At 56.8% G+C, this 19,710-nt stretch overlaps 8 protein-coding genes across 8 annotated transcripts; 3 read left to right on the forward strand and 5 right to left on the reverse strand.

Moving 5' to 3' along the window:
• Window positions 1-310: 310 nt before the first annotated feature.
• On the forward strand, window positions 311-1,917 carry C8Q71DRAFT_713003 (uncharacterized protein; the record flags this gene model as incomplete). Its single annotated transcript, XM_047920892.1, has 11 exons — window positions 311-359; window positions 413-455; window positions 510-582; window positions 631-680; window positions 740-763; window positions 815-904; window positions 963-1,045; window positions 1,107-1,314; window positions 1,369-1,527; window positions 1,592-1,724; window positions 1,786-1,917. The coding sequence occupies 11 exons, from the start codon at window positions 311-313 to the stop codon at window positions 1,915-1,917; spliced, it is 1,044 nt and encodes a 347-aa protein (XP_047776066.1).
• Window positions 1,918-2,908: 991 nt separating this feature from the next.
• C8Q71DRAFT_850005 (uncharacterized protein) lies at window positions 2,909-3,891 on the reverse strand (the record flags this gene model as incomplete). Its single annotated transcript, XM_047926720.1, has 4 exons — window positions 3,534-3,891; window positions 3,262-3,473; window positions 3,134-3,230; window positions 2,909-2,950 (listed from the first exon to the last, which is right to left on the reverse strand). Exons 1-4 carry the CDS (start codon window positions 3,558-3,560, stop codon window positions 2,909-2,911), a joined length of 378 nt encoding a protein of 125 aa, XP_047776067.1. The 5' UTR covers window positions 3,561-3,891.
• A 183-nt stretch (window positions 3,892-4,074) lies between these two features.
• On the reverse strand, window positions 4,075-5,290 carry C8Q71DRAFT_774955 (galactose-binding domain-like protein). The gene is made up of 5 exons (XM_047924567.1): window positions 5,059-5,290; window positions 4,898-5,006; window positions 4,773-4,833; window positions 4,523-4,710; window positions 4,075-4,464 (listed from the first exon to the last, which is right to left on the reverse strand). The coding sequence occupies exons 1-5, from the start codon at window positions 5,136-5,138 to the stop codon at window positions 4,285-4,287; spliced, it is 618 nt and encodes a 205-aa protein (XP_047776068.1). The 5' UTR covers window positions 5,139-5,290; the 3' UTR covers window positions 4,075-4,284.
• Window positions 5,291-5,392: 102 nt separating this feature from the next.
• Window positions 5,393-6,780, forward strand: C8Q71DRAFT_774957 (uncharacterized protein). Its single transcript, XM_047924568.1, has one exon. It carries the CDS (start codon window positions 5,460-5,462, stop codon window positions 6,417-6,419), a length of 960 nt encoding a protein of 319 aa, XP_047776069.1. The 5' UTR covers window positions 5,393-5,459; the 3' UTR covers window positions 6,420-6,780.
• C8Q71DRAFT_197130 (kinase-like protein) lies at window positions 6,763-9,897 on the reverse strand. The gene is made up of 3 exons (XM_047916919.1): window positions 9,724-9,897; window positions 8,862-9,667; window positions 6,763-8,811 (listed from the first exon to the last, which is right to left on the reverse strand). The coding sequence occupies exons 2-3, from the start codon at window positions 9,445-9,447 to the stop codon at window positions 7,106-7,108; spliced, it is 2,292 nt and encodes a 763-aa protein (XP_047776070.1). The 5' UTR covers window positions 9,448-9,667; window positions 9,724-9,897; the 3' UTR covers window positions 6,763-7,105.
• Window positions 9,898-11,993: 2,096 nt separating this feature from the next.
• On the reverse strand, window positions 11,994-14,164 carry C8Q71DRAFT_774964 (ATP10 protein-domain-containing protein). The gene is made up of 7 exons (XM_047924569.1): window positions 13,968-14,164; window positions 13,742-13,920; window positions 13,582-13,681; window positions 12,737-12,859; window positions 12,493-12,683; window positions 12,176-12,419; window positions 11,994-12,119 (listed from the first exon to the last, which is right to left on the reverse strand). Exons 1-6 carry the CDS (start codon window positions 14,145-14,147, stop codon window positions 12,233-12,235), a joined length of 960 nt encoding a protein of 319 aa, XP_047776071.1. The 5' UTR covers window positions 14,148-14,164; the 3' UTR covers window positions 11,994-12,119; window positions 12,176-12,232.
• Window positions 14,165-14,735: 571 nt separating this feature from the next.
• On the forward strand, window positions 14,736-16,983 carry C8Q71DRAFT_197228 (NCS1 nucleoside transporter family protein). The gene is made up of 6 exons (XM_047916920.1): window positions 14,736-15,179; window positions 15,236-15,378; window positions 15,440-15,889; window positions 15,940-16,151; window positions 16,202-16,381; window positions 16,441-16,983. The coding sequence occupies exons 1-6, from the start codon at window positions 14,932-14,934 to the stop codon at window positions 16,897-16,899; spliced, it is 1,692 nt and encodes a 563-aa protein (XP_047776072.1). The 5' UTR covers window positions 14,736-14,931; the 3' UTR covers window positions 16,900-16,983.
• A 263-nt stretch (window positions 16,984-17,246) lies between these two features.
• C8Q71DRAFT_197276 (uncharacterized protein) lies at window positions 17,247-19,070 on the reverse strand. The gene is made up of 4 exons (XM_047916921.1): window positions 18,963-19,070; window positions 18,217-18,901; window positions 17,898-18,163; window positions 17,247-17,697 (listed from the first exon to the last, which is right to left on the reverse strand). Exons 2-4 carry the CDS (start codon window positions 18,804-18,806, stop codon window positions 17,405-17,407), a joined length of 1,149 nt encoding a protein of 382 aa, XP_047776073.1. The 5' UTR covers window positions 18,807-18,901; window positions 18,963-19,070; the 3' UTR covers window positions 17,247-17,404.
• Between the last annotated feature and the right edge of the window lie 640 nt (window positions 19,071-19,710).

The following is a 19,710-nucleotide window of genomic DNA, read 5'->3' on the forward strand; positions in this document are numbered from 1 at the left end:
ATATCATATTTTCGCCGCATTCTGATCCTGCGGACGTAAGGACACACTCCAGCCTTCGCGAGCATGTGTGCTGACAAGCCATCATTCAGCCATCCCAGGTCCGCGGTCACGGCAGACGGCAAATGCGCTTCTTTTCCTAGCCTCTTTCCGGGCCTTCAGAATCACTTGTACATGTCAATGGTCATGGCGCCAGAGTACATATGTACCGTCTTGTCACCTGTTGGCAGGCCAGCCAGCGACCGTCGCTTCTCCCCAGTGATCTGCACGCTCACCTCCCACTCGACGCTGGCCGATCCCTTCGTTCTCCGTCATGCCTGCGTCAAAGTGGTCTACACCTGAAGAGCTCGCAGTCGATGAAGGTGCGCAGTGTGCATCACCGCACACGCAGCTGCTCACTACCGTGGTCTGGCAGCTGCCTTCATCAAGCTGATGCATTGCCTCGCTGGTGTATACTTGTACGACCATCTACGTCTGCACACGGAACGCTTAACTGACATCCCGATCTACAGCTGGGAATTCCTTATTTCTCTCGATTTCGACTGGGAGTTGATCACCGGCAAGAAGAAGTTCCAATGGCCATTGGTACGTACATCGATGCTAGGCCTGTAGCTCGTGCTGACAGCTTCGCAGATATTCTACCTGCTCGGTCGATACTGCCTATTCTTCGCCCTGATCGGCATGTGAGTTCTCGATCGTCACGCTTGCTAGAAGACAATTGCTCAAGAAGTCTCTCGTGTAGCCTGATCGCCCTTGACGCCACAACGTACGTTTGTCGGGGATCCCACATTGCCTACCATCTGACTGTTTTATGCAGGGAGCTCAATTGCCAGGCATTGTACACCTTCGATCAACTCGCGGGCGATGCCGCAGTGGGACTCGCCTCGATCAACCTGTCGATCCGGACGTACGTCGCGGGTAACTTGTAACATGACACACCGACTAAACTTGTCGTGCGTTTACAGAATGGCGGTTTGGTCACAGAACCGTTGGATCGTCATCCCTCTCGTCCTCGTCATTCTCGGTCACTGGTCCCTGATTCTCCAGGGTACGCCTTTCCTCCTGAGTAGCGACTGTATTGCGTACTGATGGATTCGACGCCCGCGCAGGTGTCCTCCTCACCGCTGAATGGATTCCTGGTCAAGGCTGCGCGATCACGAAGGCGAACAACACCACCCTCGCGGCAACGTTCATCTATTCGATGTGCTTCGACGCCCTGGTCATGGTATTGAGCGTGGTCAAGCTCTGGGGGCGCTCGCAGCGCTCGCAGCTGGTGTCCATCCTCTTCAAGGACGGCCTCATCTACTTCCTTGTCGCGTAAGTCAATCCTGTTCACCTGCTTCGAGAGCGTGTCTGACCTCGACCTCGTAGGCTGCTCGCGAACTCGATCGCGACGGCGTTCATGGTCCTCAACCTGAACGCGATCATGGCCATCATCTTCAACGTCCCCGCCGCCATCGCGTCCACCATCGTCGCGTGCCGCGCCGTCCGGCGCCTCTCCAACTTCGCCAACAACGGCCCCGAGATCTAGTGCGTGCCCTCACTTTGCTGATCACCCCACGCGGTTCCGCTGACACGCACTACCCACCACCAGCACGACGAGCGCCAGCCACTCGGGCGGGGTCGGCTTCCGGAGTGCCGCAGCGCAGATGACGAGCAACCACGGCGTCACGTCGCGCCCAGCGCCGAGGCACACGAAGGACCTCAGCTCGGGGGTGCACGTCCAGGTGCGTTCGTCGACGCCCGCCCGCACGGCCCATACTGACATGGTTGCGTTCGGTTTTGTAGATGCAGACGTTCACGATCGAGGAGGCCCCCGATAACCTGCGCCCGAAGGCGCTCGACCTCGAGTCTGCCGGCTCGGAGACGGACGTGGGCAGCCCCGTCGACGACCGGGACTACAAAGCGGAGGCGCTCTGAGCCCGCCCGCACCAAAACGCGCGGGAGCAGGAGGGAGGCAGGAGGGAGTAGAAGAGGAGACAGTAACGTGCGTACATAGCTTCGCGGGTCGAAGTGTGCGGGAGGTTGACGTGACGACGGTGCTGCTGCTGGCGATGACGATGGGACCCCGGATGGCGTGCGTGTTCGGTCTGCGGGTGCAGCTAGGAATCGCAGATAGAGTATCGTATCCACCACTTGGCCTGGCCGCGCCGGCCTGAATACCGCACACCGCAAACACGCTCGCTCGTTCGTCCATCCGTCATTTCGTCGCACCGCATCGCATCGTCTCGCCAGTCACACAAACCGCATCCCAGTCGTCCGCACGCTCTTTCGCTTCCCACCTTGCTCTCTTGCATCGCATCGCATCTCCGTCTCCGCCGCCGGGCCCATCGCTCTCCTCTCATCCTCACCCCTTCGCATTCACATTTGACTCGGCAGCGCGGTCCCCCCTATACCGCCCTTCATCTTGCATATCAACGCACGCGCTCGCGCCGCGGCGCGTCATACCCGCCCAATGTATCATAGTACATAGTCGTCGCCCTGCGGCATTCTGTTGCGGAGGGAATCTGGTGTACGCTCCGCTGCGTGCGGAGCGTGTTAGATGTCGGGAGATATACGGGAAAAGTAGCAGTCGAGGGGGATTTGTGTAGTAGTAAATAGTGCATTGTTGAGGGAATAAATGGAATTATAGCTTCCGGGACAAGTACTGTCAGCAGCAGTCGGGAAGATGGGCTACGCTGAGTGACTCAATGAGCCCCTTTGGCTTGGAATGTGTGACTGGAGGCGCAGGGGTTGGTATTTGGTACTTAGACTTAGTGCTCAACCCTAGCGACCCTCGAAGTCGAGCATGGGGTCGTGTCTTGAGTTTTGTGCATGACCAGAAAGGCAGTCGTGTTGCCTTTATGGGAAGGGGCAGCATTTGTGGTCGCATTGTGTCTGCGATATCCTTCCGGTTTGCGGGTTCAGATGTTTAAATGTTCACGAGCGGCTCTTGGCTGGCCAACGATCGCACCTAACTTGACCTTCAGTAAGACTGACGATATTGTTATGGGCGCACAGAGGGCACATCATCGCCACACAAGCAGCGGCCTGGACACGCGCAAAGGTTGAAACAGTCTACGGCTACACAAGATGTCAACACTACGGATACATCGCATCTCTCGAATGCTGGCGCGCCGGGGGATCTACCACCTACCCGGCCCGCCGCCGCGTCCACCGCCCCTACCATGCGGGCCTCCTCGCCGTCCTCCACCCATGCCGCCCCTGTGGTGACCGTGTCCCCCAAGTCCGCCCTAATCCTCACAACACGTTAGCCAAACATACGGACGACCGAACGCAGGAAGACTTACGCCGCCCATGCCGCCTCCCTGTGGTCCGCCAAATCCACCGCCGCCGCCATGGCTCTGCCCGCCAAACCCGCCGCCGCCGCCTGGCCCGCCGTAGCCTCCGCCGCCTCCTGGCCCGCCATACCCTCCTCCCCCACCGTATCCTCCACCGCCGTAGTAGCCGTCTTGTGGCGGGCGGTTCCTACGGTGCTGTACAAGGATGGTAAGATGCGCTCGACCACGGAGGGCCGGGGGTGGAAGCACACTTACACCACAAAGAAGACTCAGGAGACCCATGGTGTCACGTCAGGAAAATCAGCTCTCAGAGGGTATTGAGGAGAGTGTGTAATGCAGTAAGCGTGCAGTTGTAAAGTCGTAACAAGAGTTGAATGAGTGAGGGGTCGTACACTTTATATATGTATGCTGCCGAGGCCATAGCTCAGGAGAGGCGAGGCTGGTTGGGAGCGGGGCGATGACGGCGGGCCAAGAGCGGTGGCTGCGGAGCGGGGCAGGACGTCATCCGGAGGGCGGCGGGCGGGGCGAGCCGTGCTGCGCGGAGGCGGAGCATTGACAATGAGCTACTTACTTACTGTATACAAGACGACCGAGGTGGACGGGCTCGACTAAATGGCTCAGGTAGGGACCAGAAGGATTGGGAGTTGCTGACTGGAAAGCTTAGGGTATGCACGGTACACATGGTCGCGAAGTAACAGTTGTACGCGATGCCACACTGATTCAGTCGGAAAGCAGCACACTTGCTGTAATGTCTTGATTATGCTTGCACTGATGAGAGACGGGCACAGTTAGGTCGTCAGCGTTCGAAATTAGGACGGTTACGATGACATTACTGCGTGCATCCAGACATGCTAACTTATCTCAGGACAGCGTTGAGACCCGGTCTGCTAGCGATTCGGCCTGAATCATGAGACCCTGGCAATGCAATATGTATGAGTACAACTCCTGAAGCAACACGTTTCGTCAACTGTAGTCCCCGATTCAACATGCAGTTGCTCCTATACGGCTATCGAGCGGTGGGCTGCTGTGCGCCTGCCTTCTGGGTCACCTTGTCGACCAGCGGAGCACGCGCGGCCGTCTCCGCAGGTATGGCGAGTTTCTGACTCGCGTCTCTTCGCTGCGAGCGACTGTCTCCCCGGAACCCCAAGTAGTAGACCGACGACGAATCACCACCGACGGACTCGCTCTACATGACACGCTGTGAGACGCCACATGTCCAGACGAACATGCTTGACCTAACTTACAAAGAACAAGGAGAGCGCATGCACGTTGGTAAATGCAGCACTCCGCAGCGGGTATTCCGTCACGCCCGTGTCGTCTTGCAGAAGACTGATATTTAGGTGCGGCGTGATATCCTCGGCCGCAGCAAAGTCGACGATCGTAGCGTGGTTCGCGTATATGCGCATGCGGCGCGGCGCTACCTCACCCCTGCCTAGCGGATTGGTCAAGCCGTCCCTCCCAACACCGCTCCGCTGATCAGCGCAGGCGACTCACCAAGCTTCATGAGCACAGACTTCACGCGCACGTTCTGGGTGAACGGTACATGTATGATGAACTGCGAGCCGCACACGTCAGTACGCCTCGGATCTCTTCGTTTTACTGAGGGTTACGACGCGAACCTGATCATCGACCCCGGACTCGGCCCACCGGGAGGTGTCGTTGCGCTCGTCCCAGGGCTTGATGATCGCTTGCGCGTCCTCCGGGACCGTGAGGTTGAGCCCGTGCACACTTCAGGTGTGTTACATGGGGCGAAAAGCACAGCGTGCGGATGCAAGCTTACTTCATCTTGTCGATGGTCCCGTACAGGTTGGTCCCATCCGTCTCTGCTGCTAGGGACTCGAGGGTATTGTCAGAGGACATGTCTTCGTAGCCTGGGAGGAATCGGACGTTTGAGGAGGCAGGATGAAGAGTGACCTCAATGGTAAGATGGTGGCCCCAACGACAGTGCCAGACAATGTATCTAGTCTGGATAGAATTGAAGTAGCTGAGTGCGCGATCGAAGTCGGTGCGCCGTGCAGTACGCGTGCGTGTGACTCACAACGTGACACGAGAGACAGCAGGTCACGGCTTGTCACGCCCAGCGGGTGTGGCGAGGCGCGCACATTCTGCGTCACGCCCTTTCCGTCCTCGCCCACGACCACCGCACTGTGCTCATACGGGTGCTCGACACCGTCGAGCCCGATGAACGCCGCCAAAAATGCTCTACGGGCCGCGTCAACGAGCCGCATGGCCATGAAGTTCGCCGTGCGGGCACGCACGTCGACGCCAGCCGTCCGCCGCTACGCTACCGACACCTCGTCGGGCTTCGCCAGCTCGCCCACAGACAATGACGCCGAGGGCGAGACCGACGGCATCCCAGACCGCGTGCATCCCGATGTCCCCAACCTCATGGACCCCGACGTCCGAATGGACCTCGTAGAGAGCCACACCTTCGCGCCTAGCCGTCGCACGAAGTTCCGCAATACGGTCACCATCCGTAACGACGAACAAAATATGTTCGAGCTCCTCCGCAAGGAGCTCGGCACCGAATCCGCAGCCAGGGCGGAATACACTAGCGTTTACAACGAGGTGCCGATGAATCATGCAATACGGAATGGGAAGTTGTACATGTTCCCGGTCAACGTACTCATGGCCATACAGCAGACGGGGAAGGGCAAGATAGCCAGCCAACGGATCGTCATGGTGGCAGGCAACCAGAATGGCTTTGTGGGCGTTGGCATAGGGAAGTCGGGTGTATTCCTAGAGGCCTTGCACAAATCGGTGCGGAACGCGGTGCGGAACATGGACTACATCCAACGGTTCGAGGACCGTACCATCTGGACGGAGATGGAGCACAAGTTCGGCTCGACTCGCGTCATCATGCGCCCCCGCCCCGTCGGCTTCGGCCTGCACTGTAATCCCAACGTCTACCACATCCTCAAGGCGGCGGGGATAAAGGACATCAGCGTGAAGGTGTGGGGGAGCCGGAACCCGCTACAGGTCGTCAACACGGTCATGCAGATGCTGATGCCGGGACGCGACCCCGTGGGGATGGGCGATGGGATTGGAGGTCCGGGGAAGAGGACGTCGAAGCCGATGGGGATGCGGACGAAGGACGAGATAGAGCTCGCACGGGGGAGAAAGTTGGTTCCACTGCGGTGATTGTACGTCGCGACACCTATAGCTGCTTAATTGGGTCTTTTCCACAACATGTCGGTGAGAGAGCCGCAGTATGTTGTGACAGCTTAGTTGCTCGCTGGGCACTCTTCGTTCTCTTTTTTGCGAAGCAACGTAGATTGCAGCGCAGCCGCGCCTGGCGCTATTGCAGCACGGACATCTGATTGTACGAGATTCGCAGTACCAATCGCTCACCGCTTCATTGCGGACTATTTAAGTTAGCTTGAGTCCTGGATCTGTCTGTGTAGTCGTTGAGTCTATTCGCAGCGAGAGGAGCATGCGTGCCTCGTTTGACCCGGCTCCGCTCACTGTATGCAAATATTCACTATGATATGTTCGTCGTCACTAACGAAAGAGCGTCGTTCGCATATGGCATATGGCATACTGGTAGGTATGGTGCATAGTACAACAAGTGTTCTACAGAAGTGTACACGGCTCAACCGAGATAAAGTTAGTCCAAATACAATGCAACCTAGCGATGTGATGTCAATGATGAGTGCCAATGATGATCGATGAGGGGTGGGTGTGGATGCAATGTGCTGCGGTGGGATGGCGAATGGGGGATGCGGAATGCGGAATGCGATGTGAGATATCCGTGTGCGAAGTATGAATACGAAGGATGCTTGAGCAATAAAGATAGCGAGATAGTCGTGCGGTCGTCACAGTCAGAGTCATGTCAGCACAGCTGAGAACAGTTTGCCGGGCGAGAACCATGCTCGCGCGGACCTCAGTCTTTTCCGCGGGCGCTGCGTCTCTGCGACCCTCGCCTCGTCCTTATGCACATGCGACGAATCCGTAGGCGGAAGGCAGAGGTACGGCTGCGGCGCGGGGCCGCTCGACGTCGACTGCGAGAACGCCCAGTTCGTGCCCAGCGCGGCCGGCGCAGAGTCGGAGTGCGTGGCGCGCCCGTACGCGCGGGGCTCGACGGCGGTCGACCGCCCGATGGGTGAGGACGAGCGCCGGGGGAACGCGAGCTTGAGCGGACTCAGGAAGCTGAGCGTCGACGCGGTGCGCTTGCGCTCGCGCGCGCCGACGTGCGCCGGCGAAAGCGGCGGACGAATGGGGAGAGGAGCAGGCGAAGTAGGCGCTGCAAGAAATGACGCCTGGGGGGTGGCCCCCGCGGCCAGAGGGTCGGAAGAGCGAAAGGAAAAGGACGAGTACCATGCGCGGGTGTCGCGCGGCGCGGGCGAGGTGGGCGTCGGGCTGAAGTCAAGAAACGAATACGAGCCGGTCGTGTCGGGGGAGTTGTGCGGGGAGAAGGGGTGCTCCCAGGTGTAGGAGAAGCGGTCGATCGCGGTCGTCTCGCCAGATATGGACTCGAGGTCGCCTAGGCCAAGGGTCGGAGACTCTGCCCTGAAGGCCGACGTGGAGTTCTCGGCCTCGATGGTCGGGTAGGTGTAGGTTGACTTCGCGTCGACGTCTGCGCACCCGGTGACAGGCGTCTCGATGTCCATCGCCTGCGTCGCCGACATGAGGTAGGACGTCTTGTCGGGGACGATGGCGGAGAGGTATGGCGAGTACATCCCATATGCCTCCATCTGCGCCTCCAGCGCGGTGTGCATCGAGGACGAGCGCGCCGAGATCATCATGACGCTGTCATCGTAGTACGTCGGCCTGCCGTTCATGTCGACGTTCAAGCGCAGAGCGGGACGCCTGTTGGCGGGCTGGTTCCACTGCGCACTCTCTGGACCAGGCGTCCTCGGGAGCGACGGTATCGATGGCGACGACGACAGGACGGAGTACGTCGAGGGGTTGCTCGGGGTGTCGAGTGCGTCAAACAGGTTGCCTTTCGCGAACAGCGGCGACGCTGGGGAAGGCGACATCGAGCGGCTGTACGAGTCGTGACGTGCGCGGAGGGACTCGTCCGCCCAGGACGACCGCTCGGTCTCAGACTGCGTCGCGAAGACCATCTCGGAATCGGAGTCGGTCCAGGACGACACAAGGGCCTCGTCGTGGGGCCGCGTCTGCAGCTCAGGCTCAATCTCTTCCTCCTCTGAGGACTCGCTGTCGGACTCCGCGCGGACTCCGGCCTCCCAGGGACACCGCGCCATGCTATCCTCGAAAAGGACATCCGGAGAGTAAAAGTTCTCGATACCCTTGATCGCGCTGCGCATCTCGCGGAGGGTGACGCGCCTGCGCCAGTCGACCTCGAGCGTCCGCACCAGGAGCATGTTGACCTCCTCTGAGATAGGGAGCACAGTGGGGAGGAAGTGAAGGGGGTCGCGAAGGTAAGCTTGGAACGTGCAGTCATCGGCTGCCGCCGACTTCCACGGATTCCGACCGGTGATGAGGTTGAGCAGGATGATGCCGAGCGACCAGATGTCGTTAAACAGGGGAGAGTACGTCCTCGTTGGCGCGAAGATGCCGCCCTGGCACTCTGTAACATGATCAGTATCGATACCGTGAACGCTGATGCATCGTACTTACCCGGACTCATGTGGTACACGCTACCCGTGCGGAACTCGGTGCTGACAGTGTCGGTCGTGGCGAGCCCAAAGTCTGTGATGGCGAGGCGCAGACCTCCGTCAAAACAGAGCACGTTTTCCGGCTTGAGATCGCGATGATAAATATGCAGAGAATGGCAGTACTCGACTGCGTCAAGCAGCTGCAGGAATACGTCTTTAATGAGCTCGTTATTGCCCAGATAACGGCGATGATGAAGGATCTGCGAGAACAGGTCGCCGTCCTCGCAATAGTCCATAACGATATAGGTGTACTCTGGGTCCTCGATAACGCGGTGGAGGGTGACGACGTTGGGGTGCGCAGAGGCGAGTTGGTGGAGAGTGATCTCGCGTAAGTGCAACTGGCGCTGACGAGAGGCATTGCGTTTCGGCGAGTGAGGAAGGCATTTGACGGCATAGGAGATGGGCTCCGTAGAGTACACGTCTACGGCTCGGTAGACAACACCATAACCACCATAGCCAAGAACTTCGACGAGCTCAAGGGAATCGTCGTCGATGAGCGTGCCAAGCGGCGGCGGTGATGGCGAACTTGCAACCTCAGAGGAGACCATGGCGGCCGGCGTCGGAAGAGAGGATGCGCGGGATAGATAGGTGGACCGCAGAGCACAGAGGGACCCAAGGACGGGGAGACATGGCACCTGGAGCGTCCGTATTTTATCTGGCGAGAACGTGACACACAGACCGAAAGGGCGTGTACACCATGAGGCCGGGGTGCCCTTCGTGGCGGCTCTTCACAAAGGGACCGACACGGATCCGAGTGGCTGTGGGATCCTATGGAATTTCTCAACACGCCTGCTCCGCCCAGATAATGCGAGATTAGTGCTCACATCCATTCAGCCACCTGTTGTCTATTCTGTCTCGCCAATATGAGGTTCTGGGAGCGTCCCGGACCAGCCGGTCGAACGCCCGGGCGCTAAGCTGGGGTCCTGCCACCGAATGTCCACTCTAGTATGGCTCGGGATGAGTAAAAGGTGATTTTCTACTCGTACGCTGAAGCCACAATGAGGGTATGCGATAAGACCGAGTCTTCAGAATGAAGGGTACGGGGCGGAAGCATTGTCAGTAGAGTTAGTGAACACGACTCAGCCACGCAGATCGCATAGATCTCGAGATTGATCAAGATCCGAATGCGACTTGCCGCCTCCCCATCCGTCGAAAAACATGTGAATATGCACAGCGTTCACGAACCCCAGAATGCGAAATGCATAGCTTCAAGGAAAGGCAGAGTAATGAAGCGAAGGTGTCAGACTGCTCTCGAGGCGGTCCAGTGAACGATGACAGTGGACGGAGATCATGGGAGGCTGGAGGTCTAGACAGGGTAAGGAATCCCGTACGCCGCATGTATCACACTTGCGTTCTTGCTGGCCTTACATTGTACGCACATTCGGCCCGATGATCTGGATCGTCGTGCTTACATTCGCAACACCGGGTCCGACGCACTGGAACAAGGGGTCAACGTGTTATCGACTGCTGGAAGGGGCGACAGATACAGGACGTACGTTGCCACTAAGTTTGAGGGCCCTAACACAAGCCATGGATGCGGCGTTACTATTGCTCGTAAGACGACTTCAGGGCAGTGGAGCTAATGTACGAGGATGTGCCGTCAGTGGTGTAGTGACAGAACGAGTTATCAACGTACAGGGCCGCAGTATAGATGAGTAACAGCCACGACCGACCGACGTCACCGATCAACAAAGTCGGAGGACATGAAATACTGTATGAAGCAGCAATCGTTAGTTCACCTCCAACATCTCATACCAGCAAAAGCACACCCGCTTCCAGTAGACAATCATTGATCTATTTCCTGACCGCCCGCGACGATGACGGCAACGACCTCGGACAAGCTTACGTGTAAGCGACGCATTCTTGTCATATCACAATGGGAGGCAGGCCTACCTAGCATGGAACGGCTCTGATGGGCGTGCCCTTGACCAATGACGCCATCACGGCACTCAGGACCTGTGGGCTACGTGGCATTCTGTGTTGCGTAGTCAGTTGACCTGTAGGGCGCTGCAAGAAGCCATCTGAGGCACCCTGGGTCGCACTCTGCATAGCGAAGGAGTGCGGACCTTGCGCTCAGCTGTCGCAGACAGTTCTCTCGCAGTGCTCCTGAGAGACACGACGAGAAACGAGCCGCGCAGCAGCAGCACGGATCCGCCGCGTCGAAGTCCTTGATTGCGCTAGGGCGAAATGAACGGTCCAAACGCACCCGGGGTGCCTCACACGCACGATAAGCCAGCGAGACGAACTCACCGGGCGCCAGCCACCCACCAACCGTTCTCGAACCGTCCACGGAACGGCGATTCAGAACTTGAAGTGTGCGTATCAGATTGCCTGGAGCGCACCTACAGGACGTGTATCAGAACATCGCTGCTTCCAAAGCTTGCTTGGGAGTGCCATGGAAGGGACGCGCGAGACGTGGAGGTGCGGGGAACACGCTGTTGGCGACCAATGGACGTCGCACGTGGACTCGCGTGTCCCAGAGAGGTGTCGTCTCGAGAAGTTTCAGGACGCCTATCTCAAGCATTCCTGGCCGTTCCTTGTCTGCTCGAGGCCGCAAGGACGATCAAACACCGCTATGCGACACAGGAGGAAGTTCTTGACGTGGAACGAGCTGAGAATACGTCAGTCACGACAAATGGGCAAGGGGGCGAGGGGAAATGATCTGCAAAGTTCTCACAGTTACTCAATCATCTCAGGAAGCCTCTCATAGCCACTGTTGTGGGGGAGCGGCCAACCCAATCAATTTGCGGGTCTTGTACGTCCGGCTCCAATTCTGTATCAGCACCTGTGGTGAAGAAGTCATTCAGCCATGAAATTTCGAAATTAGGAGAGAGGGCTCACACAAATCCGTCATTGACGCAAGCGTTTGTGCACGGGGAAGCGAATATCAGACAGAGGCTGGACGCACAACGGAGCACGGTTACAACGGCTACTCGTGAGCATAAAGTCCACACTTTCGCCGAAATTGTACGACAACATCGGCCGCGACGGACGCGTGCGGATGAGACGGATGTCAGACGTTCAGATCGTGTAACGCTGTGCTGTATCCCAAGGGTGGAGTTACCGAGTAGTTGGTTGGAGCGAATTTAATGGGTTTCAGAGCAGACAGCACCTTCTCTTCAAATTTGTCACAGAGCACGGTAAGAATGTCAAGGCTACGAGTATGCGCAGATAGGTCCAAGGGGGCTCTAAACAAGCCGCGACACAACCTACATAAATCCTAAGTTTGTGCAATGTCAGCCAACCACCCGCGAAGCGGAGATAGACGCAACGCACCACACAACCGAGGCGCTGCGTAGCGAGCGGCAGGTGGCGTCAGCAACACTACGCATGTCACGAAGTGGCATCGGCAGAGCCCTTGTTGTATCGGTTGAGTAAAACCCCAGTGCAGACCTTCAACGCCTCAATCTCCATTTCCAATGGATCCGCGCACGCCGCCCAGCGAATCCTGCACTGCTCGTCGACGAGGTAGACGTAACCGATCCGGCTGTTCGTCATCCCCATGTCGTAGCGGACGTAGCTATGGTCGACGGGGGTATCGGCTGTCAATCAGGTAGTCCAAGGATGAGATGGGGCAGAGATATTGTACGCACTCCATGTTTTGGTTGCTGACGAGGTAGGTTTCCCAGAGCTTCTCAGGGACTGATTTCCGAATGCTCGACGAAAACAGGGACACGAGCAATGACTTCAGAAGGTTCTCCTGGAGGTTGATCTGGACGTAGCGGTACATAGGGTGAGAAGAGTATTGTGCGTGCGTGGGCTGGATGTAGTGAGCCACTTGCATCTACATTTTGTCTTCTAAGTGGCGGGTAGAAGGGCGTGTGGCGGCGTGCTCACCTCTGATACTCTCGTCGTGAGCATGGCTACTACTGACACCTTCCCTGTACATAAGCTTGTCGTGTGGACGCCAGACTTCGATTGCAGGTTCGTGCCGACAATGTCGGGGAAGTAGAGGGCTTTCTGAGAAATGCTGTCAGCCGTTCGAACAACTCTAGACAGAGTCCCTGATAGGTGATGAGTAGCTTGCGGGGCTACCATGCGCAGAGGCCATCCATGATGCACCGCTATACACTACCAACTGGCTAGAACACTCAAGAAGTGGCACCCCTCAGGAATAGCGAAGGAAAGCCGAAAGCCGGAGATGCGAGACTACAGAATCCTCACGTCTGAGTCGGCCTACTTGGACCTCGGCACATACACCGCAGGAGATAGAGCGGCGCTGGTTGCGGCCTAGTAACGAACGTCTAGCGATGGACTGCAAGATGACAGACCAGCGAAAATATCAAAAGAAGGGCCTAAACAGTCCCTTGTGAAAGTTACATGGGAGAAAACACCGTGAAACGAGGACAATCTGCGGCGCGATTGGGCCCGCAGCAAAGCTGAGGTTTCAGTGGGTATAGAGGAAGGTCAGTCGGGGAACGAGGGTGTACCGGAGACACGGTGAAGACAGTAGGCATAGTCACCTTCACGGTCTCCTTTCCCTGAACTGTCAGCGGGAACTCTAGGGTCGACGTGGTCGACTGCTAGACCCCCGCGCCATCCTGGCGCAACGCTCCAACAAAAATGGGATAGCACCCCACAGCGCAACCATGATATGTCCGATGCAAAGGAGAAAAAAAGCTCAACGCCAGGCCACCTCCGATAACGTCAGGCGACCTGTCTTAGCGAGATAGATTACTCACATCCTCTCGTATCATCGTCTTCGGCGCCACCCAAGTCTTTCCGCCATACCGCCGGGTCTGGTTCAGGTCGGTGAAATAGCCTTTCGTAGCTTCCCTCACCCTGTGATTGCGGGATATGTGTCAACCAACTGGCTCATCGGACTGTGACGATGAGACTCACAGCTCATGGCGCTTTTTCAGTCTTTTCTCCTGGTCGAGGAGCTCCTCCCGCTTTTGCTCCAATGACTGCGGTAGCGATGATGGTCTCTCCAGCACGCCTAACGGCCGTTGTAGGAGTGGTAATGGGCTCTCCTTCGTCAAGGGTGCCTTGGCCGCCTCAGCCTGTGCATCATCTGCTCCCTACCACCTCAGTCAGTCGACGCCCAAGTCTGATGTATTGCTCGTACCTCTTTGCCCGTGCTCTTCGGCAACTCGGACTCCTCTTTCCGACGGGGTGCCGTCTGGCAAATGAGGCGGCGATTTGGGGCGCCCCTAGCCCTGCTGGGTAGACGAGGGGCGATGCTGCATGGCTGCTGTTGCGTCGAGAACAGCCACAGACGACGACAGACGGGTTGGAGGGGATGCATGCTGGATGAGACGCGACTTTGACGCGTGGGGGCAACGCGGTGGTCACGCGTTTTGATCCGCCTTCGCGCGTCAAACACGATCGGTCCGACTGGCCTGCGATGTTGTACCTAGTGAGCGCTGTCGCCGTCAAGAAGTCGAGACGCACGTGCGTTATCGGCCGGTGGCTAAATGGACCCCCCTCCTCCTCCTCCTCCTCGCTCCTCCGCACCCACTCTCGCACCCCGGAATTGTACTCCTTGCCATGTTATGCCGCATTGTTTGCACAACTGGAAGCCACGAAGACTCGGTCGTGTCACATCCCTGTCCGAACTCAAATCGGGGCCGAGGAGTCAGTACTGCAAAAATACTTCAGATCCAGCTAGAAAGGCCCGCGCTCGACAATATTCCTTGAGGGCATTGCACTTTGACTGTAGCCAACGATCAAAGACGGTGTACGTGTGCTGAAAAATGGGACTCGCTCACGGTGGGCGGTTATTCATATGCAAGATACGACCCATCCGGCGCGGATGGATGGTCCCGGTCAGCGGACGCCTAGATGTTGTAAGTACTTGTGCATGATAAGCACTAAGAAGCACCTGCATGATGTCCTTCCCGGCTACTATGATACTTCGGGTTTGGGTTTGAGTACTCCCAATCTTATCGTGTCGCACCACTGATACGTATTGCAGGCTATCAAAGGCGACGTTCAGGTCGTGAAAAAGCGCGGTGTCTACATCAAACGATAGCTTCAGACTTGCCGAAGGGAACCACCTCTTGTCTGCTCACTGTCACCGGTAGACAAACATGGGGATGCGGCGTAGACTGCTCCAGAAGCTTGAAGTGCCCAATCAGGAGGAGGCGCAAGCGGACCGATGGAACAACCATGATCTGAAGCCAGTCGAACCTGCGCGGAGGACATGGGGGGCGAGGCAGTTCGTCGAACTGTGGATCCTGGTTAACATGAACATCTCCGGGTATCAGACTGGCTCGTCGCTCGTGGCTGATGGGCTCAGTTGGTGGCAAGCAATCATCTGCATCGCGTTCGGGAACATGTGCGTAATTTGCACCCTCTGTACTATACGCTGTTCTAATTCACATCACACGACAGCCTAGCTGCAATCTTCTGCACACTCAACTCAACGTCCGGAGCCTACTACCACATTGGCTATCCGGCGATCGCACGAATAGCGTTCGGCATGAACGGCAGTTACTTTGCCGTCCTCAACCGTATACTGCTCTCCGTCGTGTGGTGTGAGTACCGGGGCCCAGTTCTCCGTCACTCCTTCACCGCTGATCATCGTCCGCCGTCTAGTCGCCGTGCAAGCCTGGAACGGCGGTCTCTGCGTGCTCGTCTGCCTGCGCGCCATTTTCCCGGGGCACATCGACCGCATCCCGAATCCGTTCCCCGCGCGCACAGGCATGAACGGCGCGCAGTTCATGTGCTACGTGCTCTTCATGCTGATTTGCGTTCCGTTGACGTACATTCACCCGCACAAACTCAATATGTTCTTCAAGATATGCTCCGTGATCGTCTTCATTAACCAGCTCGCAATGCTTATATGGGCGCTCGCGACCATGGAAGGCGGCTTGTCCAGCGGTGTCCTCTCGTCCGGCGAGGCTCTTGACAAGTCTAGCTTGGCGTGGGCGATCTGCAGTGGCATCATGGCTCAGATTGGGGGCATCGCTGCGGGTATCCTTAACGATAATGATTTTACACGATTTGCAAAGACCCCGGAGAGACGGGCAATCATGGCCCAAGCTCGTAGGCAACCCCCTTCGTCCCCAAAATACCCGCGCTAACATATTCGCCAGTCACCTTCCCTGTGACGGCCTTCCTGACCTCTCTCTTTGGTATACTGATTACCGCTGCGACCGCTGAACGTTATGGCGAAGCCCTGTGGAACCCACCCGGCTTGCTCTTAGCAGCGCAGAAGGCAGGTGGTTCTGGCTCGCGCGCGTCTACTTTCTTCTGTGCTTTCGGCTGGGTAATTACTCAACTCGGTATCAACATCCCTGGGAATTTGGTATGTCTGCATCAACTCCCGGCATCGGATTCAGCTGACCTTCGCGGTAGGTCGCCGGCGGTGTAGATGTGGCTGCGTTGTGGCCAAAGTACATCAACTTGCGCCGAGGTGCATACATGGTCCTCATCGTTTCGCTGGCTGCCAACCCCTGGCAGCTCCTCAGCTCTTCAAGTGTATTCCTAGAGGTGCTCAGTGCGTACTCTGTCTTCCTTAGTCCCATGACTGGCCTGGTACGTTCCCTGCCTTCCTCGATTCCTCACTACTATATTCACAATCATGTTATCTCAAGCTCGTCAGCCAGTACTACGTCATCCAAAGACGCTACTTCAAGGTCCCCGACGTGTACATCGGTGACAAGCGGTCGATATACTGGTACACCTGTGGTATCAACTGGCGCGCCTTCGTCGCCTTCTTCGGCGGAGTCGCGCCGTGCATTACCGGCTTCGTCGGCTCCGTGTCCAACCACACCGTCAGCGCGGCGACCGTGCACATCTACGACCTCAACTATATCGTCGGCTTCGGCATCTCCTTCGTCGTCAATTGGGCGCTGCACTGCCTGTTCCCGGTCCCGGAGCAGCGGGAGTTCGTGAGGAGGATGGAAGAGGCGGGTGCGCCGAAGCACCTGGATGGGCTGATGGAGTACTTGGAGGAGGTCGACGGGAAGTCGACGAGCGAGTCGTACGATGTCGGCGTTATTGAGGAGAAGGTCGGTGAAGAGAAGGGATTGTCAGACAAAGAGGCCGAGTGAAGATTTATTGTATCGACGATCTGACAATGGTTGCTCAGTGAATCAATTTCCGTCTGGAATGCGATCCGTCTCGTCCATCTTCTATCATTCGATATCATCATGAGTGGAAGGGGATGAATTGGCAGATGTGAAGGCAAAAGAAGCTGCGCCATTTGGCAGTCCGGAAGTGGACCTTTTGCATGGCTGGGACGAGAGGCTTTCCTTCAGTCAGGCTGGCGAAAGGTGAACTCTCAACGACTCATCATGCAATGAGCGAGGGAAGCGTAATTTGATAGGCATCGCCCAGAGCGATGTAGCCGAAACAAAATCGACGCGGACTTGTCGTCAAGAAACGCTACAGCCTCACGTTATGCGCCGACGTGTGATTTTTGCAACTGAAGGTATTATACATCATCAAGCCCTTCAGGCCTCAGGCCTTCGGGCTTTCATAGCTGTCTCCGAGTCTTCCATCCAGAAATAGTGGCGCAAATGAATACGAGCACTCCGAGTCACGCAGACCGTGACGTTACACGCAGGCACTATAGCTCTCCACCACCACCTTTCTAACAAAGTTCTGCCATGCCCCGAATTGGGCGCGAGCGAAAACCGACAGTTCTTCACCCGCAGGGAAGCGGCCCAACCACTCATGTAGCTGAGTGTCCACCTCTATATCGCTAGGTAAAGACAAGTCCCATTGTATGCGGTACGTATGGAAGCGCCCGGAAGCGGGAGGGTTGCGTACGATGACCCGCCTCCACGCGGCTTGGCTGTCTGCTTCGAACCAAGTCCAGGAGCCATCGTCGATGGAATTGCACCAACCTGAGAAGACGAGCAAAGTGAGGATTGCATATTGAGAAAGCCAGACGGCACAGGAATGCATAGCTCAGAGGAACGTGGCCAACTTGAACGTTCAAGCAATTTCCGGAACAGCCCCTGTTCCCTTCCAGCGCTCACTATGAAGGCCTGCTGGTGTCTCCACTTGTACACCACCGACGGAAGCAAAGAATAAAGGCACATACCTTGGTCGTGCGCCTCGATCGTAAACACGACCCTGCGCAACGGTTTGTAGCTCTTCACGTGCAAAGGGATCCTCACACTACAACACAGCTCCTCTTGTATCGTGGAATCGAACGCGCCCACGGTCAGCGTTCCGCAGCTCCCAACAGAGCGCACCCAATACTCGGCAAGTTCGATGATGTGCCAAGGAATCGGGAGAGGCAAGCCCATACCCTCCTGGAGTATGCGTACGGTTTGAATAACATCATCGGTATCCTTGGGTGCGTAGCTGTTGCCATAGAATTGTCAGACTTATTATAGAAATATGAGAGGGTGGCATACCAGCATGCACACGCAGCTTCCAGGCTTGTGATGATAGGTTGCAGCTGATCAGCTATGTTTTGCGCTTGCACTCTGGAGACGGGAGCCTGTATCGCCCAAGCCTCAGGCTGAGAATCCTCCTCGTCGATGGATGCGACCTCCTCATCGATGGTGGCGACATCCTCGTCATCGGCATCGTCGTCGTCATCGTTGTCATCATCCTCATCATCATCGTTGTCGTTGTCGTTGTCGTAGACGACGACGACATCGCGCGCAATATCGCTGAGCTTCTGCGCCTCTGTCGCTAATGTCTCTCTGGTACTAGAGGACACCGGTAGTTCCCTTGCTAGTCGCCTGATCGTCTCCAGCTGCTCTATCAGTGGTTCACGATCGACGGAGGACAACGTGTGATTGAGCCTATCGGCAATTGCGGCAGCGATGTCCTCGATGGTATGCGTGGCACTGTGCATCTTGCCAGCGGGTCGAGGAAGGGCGAGGGCAGACCAGAGAACAACGGCGTCACTGCATATAAGAGCTATCGACTGTATAAGGTTCAGCCACGCAGAGACGCCTAGTAGTAGGACACACAGACTGTCAGTTGCCGCAGACATTTGTCACCCATTGACTTCCACGGTCCACACAATGGCGATTCTTGACCACATTACTGGATCCGGCCGGCTACCCAGCTGGGTTAGGGCAGTCGAGGCTAGAGACAGAAGTCCGCATATTCAGCCTGAGTACACCAGTCGATAGCTACAACGACATACCTTCCAGCCAAAACGACGATCCGGACGAACTGGCACTCGGTCCGAGTAGGACCTGTCGTGTTCTCTTGTCGTTTTCGGCGTTTTTCGTGCTCGTCATGCTCTCCCAACGGAGGAGAAAGGGTATCTACGATCCCGCTCCCAGGATGTGGCCTTGCGTACGAAGGTTATGCTCCTGCGGGTTAAATCACCATCTGTTTGGATCTCGCATCACTGCCGGTCTCGGTGCGTGAGTCCACTGTGCGACGCTGCCGACATGATATGAGCATAAGCATGGTGAACGCGAAGATTATGATGTTATTATACAAACGCGACAGTACTGATAGAGCAGCGCTCATATTATACAGTAGTACTTCGGTGCCGGCCTGACAACTTCGTTAAGACGGAGCTAAAATTCTGCAAGAGGTGAGTCCCACACTTGTCGGGCCTTGAGCGCAATGTTGTACATGGCACAGCAAGTCATTCTGAATCAGTGGCCGTCGGTTTTTACTGGCATATTCGCGACTCTGTGATACATAAGTACGAGAAATGCCAGTATAGAATGTCACTGGGTACCGTTGAGTCAACGATGTTGTGACAGCACTGCCAGTTTCGGTGCATGCTTCATGATGAGAACGGCTGCGCAGAGGCTCGCGGTCAGAGTCGAACATTGGCGGCGGGCTGTGGTGGGCGTTCAGTATAAATTCCCATTATGGAAAGCGCGACATAGGTCGCGGGGAACACAGCGCTCGCTTCGGTTGTTCGCATCGTG

The sequence above is a fragment of the Rhodofomes roseus genome (assembly GCF_022264815.1).
Source record: "Rhodofomes roseus strain CIRM-BRFM 1785 chromosome Unknown C8Q71scaffold_19, whole genome shotgun sequence".
Lineage (NCBI taxonomy): Eukaryota > Fungi > Basidiomycota > Agaricomycetes > Polyporales > Fomitopsidaceae > Rhodofomes > Rhodofomes roseus.

Bases quoted from the DNA above. Each gene is read 5' to 3' on its own strand.
- C8Q71DRAFT_197130 (XM_047916919.1), bottom strand. From the start codon at position 9,447: ATGGTCTCCTCTGAGGTTGCAAGTTCGCCATCACCGCCGCCGCTTGGC. The intron at 8,812-8,861 runs GTAAGTACGATG...ATCATGTTACAG, and splicing joins CGTGTACCACATGAGTCCGG to AGTGCCAGGGCGGCATCTTC.
- C8Q71DRAFT_774957 (XM_047924568.1), top strand. From the start codon at position 5,460: ATGAACGCCGCCAAAAATGCTCTACGGGCCGCGTCAACGAGCCGCATG.
- C8Q71DRAFT_774955 (XM_047924567.1), bottom strand. From the start codon at position 5,138: ATGTCCTCTGACAATACCCTCGAGTCCCTAGCAGCAGAGACGGATGGG. The intron at 5,007-5,058 runs GTAAGCTTGCAT...ACACACCTGAAG, and splicing joins GGGACCATCGACAAGATGAA to TGTGCACGGGCTCAACCTCA. The intron at 4,465-4,522 runs GTAAGTTAGGTC...CGTGTCATGTAG, and splicing joins ATGCGCTCTCCTTGTTCTTT to AGCGAGTCCGTCGGTGGTGA.
- C8Q71DRAFT_774964 (XM_047924569.1), bottom strand. From the start codon at position 14,147: ATGCATCCCCTCCAACCCGTCTGTCGTCGTCTGTGGCTGTTCTCGACG. The intron at 13,682-13,741 runs GTGAGTCTCATC...CCGCAATCACAG, and splicing joins CTGAAAAAGCGCCATGAGCT to GGTGAGGGAAGCTACGAAAG. The intron at 12,420-12,492 runs GTGCGTACAATA...CGTCGACCATAG, and splicing joins GTCAGCAACCAAAACATGGA to CTACGTCCGCTACGACATGG.
- C8Q71DRAFT_197228 (XM_047916920.1), top strand. From the start codon at position 14,932: ATGGGGATGCGGCGTAGACTGCTCCAGAAGCTTGAAGTGCCCAATCAG. The intron at 15,379-15,439 runs GTGAGTACCGGG...TCCGCCGTCTAG, and splicing joins ACTGCTCTCCGTCGTGTGGT to TCGCCGTGCAAGCCTGGAAC. The intron at 15,890-15,939 runs GTAGGCAACCCC...CATATTCGCCAG, and splicing joins GGCAATCATGGCCCAAGCTC to TCACCTTCCCTGTGACGGCC.
- C8Q71DRAFT_197276 (XM_047916921.1), bottom strand. From the start codon at position 18,806: ATGTCTGCGGCAACTGACAGTCTGTGTGTCCTACTACTAGGCGTCTCT. The intron at 18,164-18,216 runs GTATGCCACCCT...CTATGGCAACAG, and splicing joins GAAGCTGCGTGTGCATGCTG to CTACGCACCCAAGGATACCG. The intron at 17,698-17,897 runs GTATGTGCCTTT...TCGTCTTCTCAG, and splicing joins GATCGAGGCGCACGACCAAG to GTTGGTGCAATTCCATCGAC.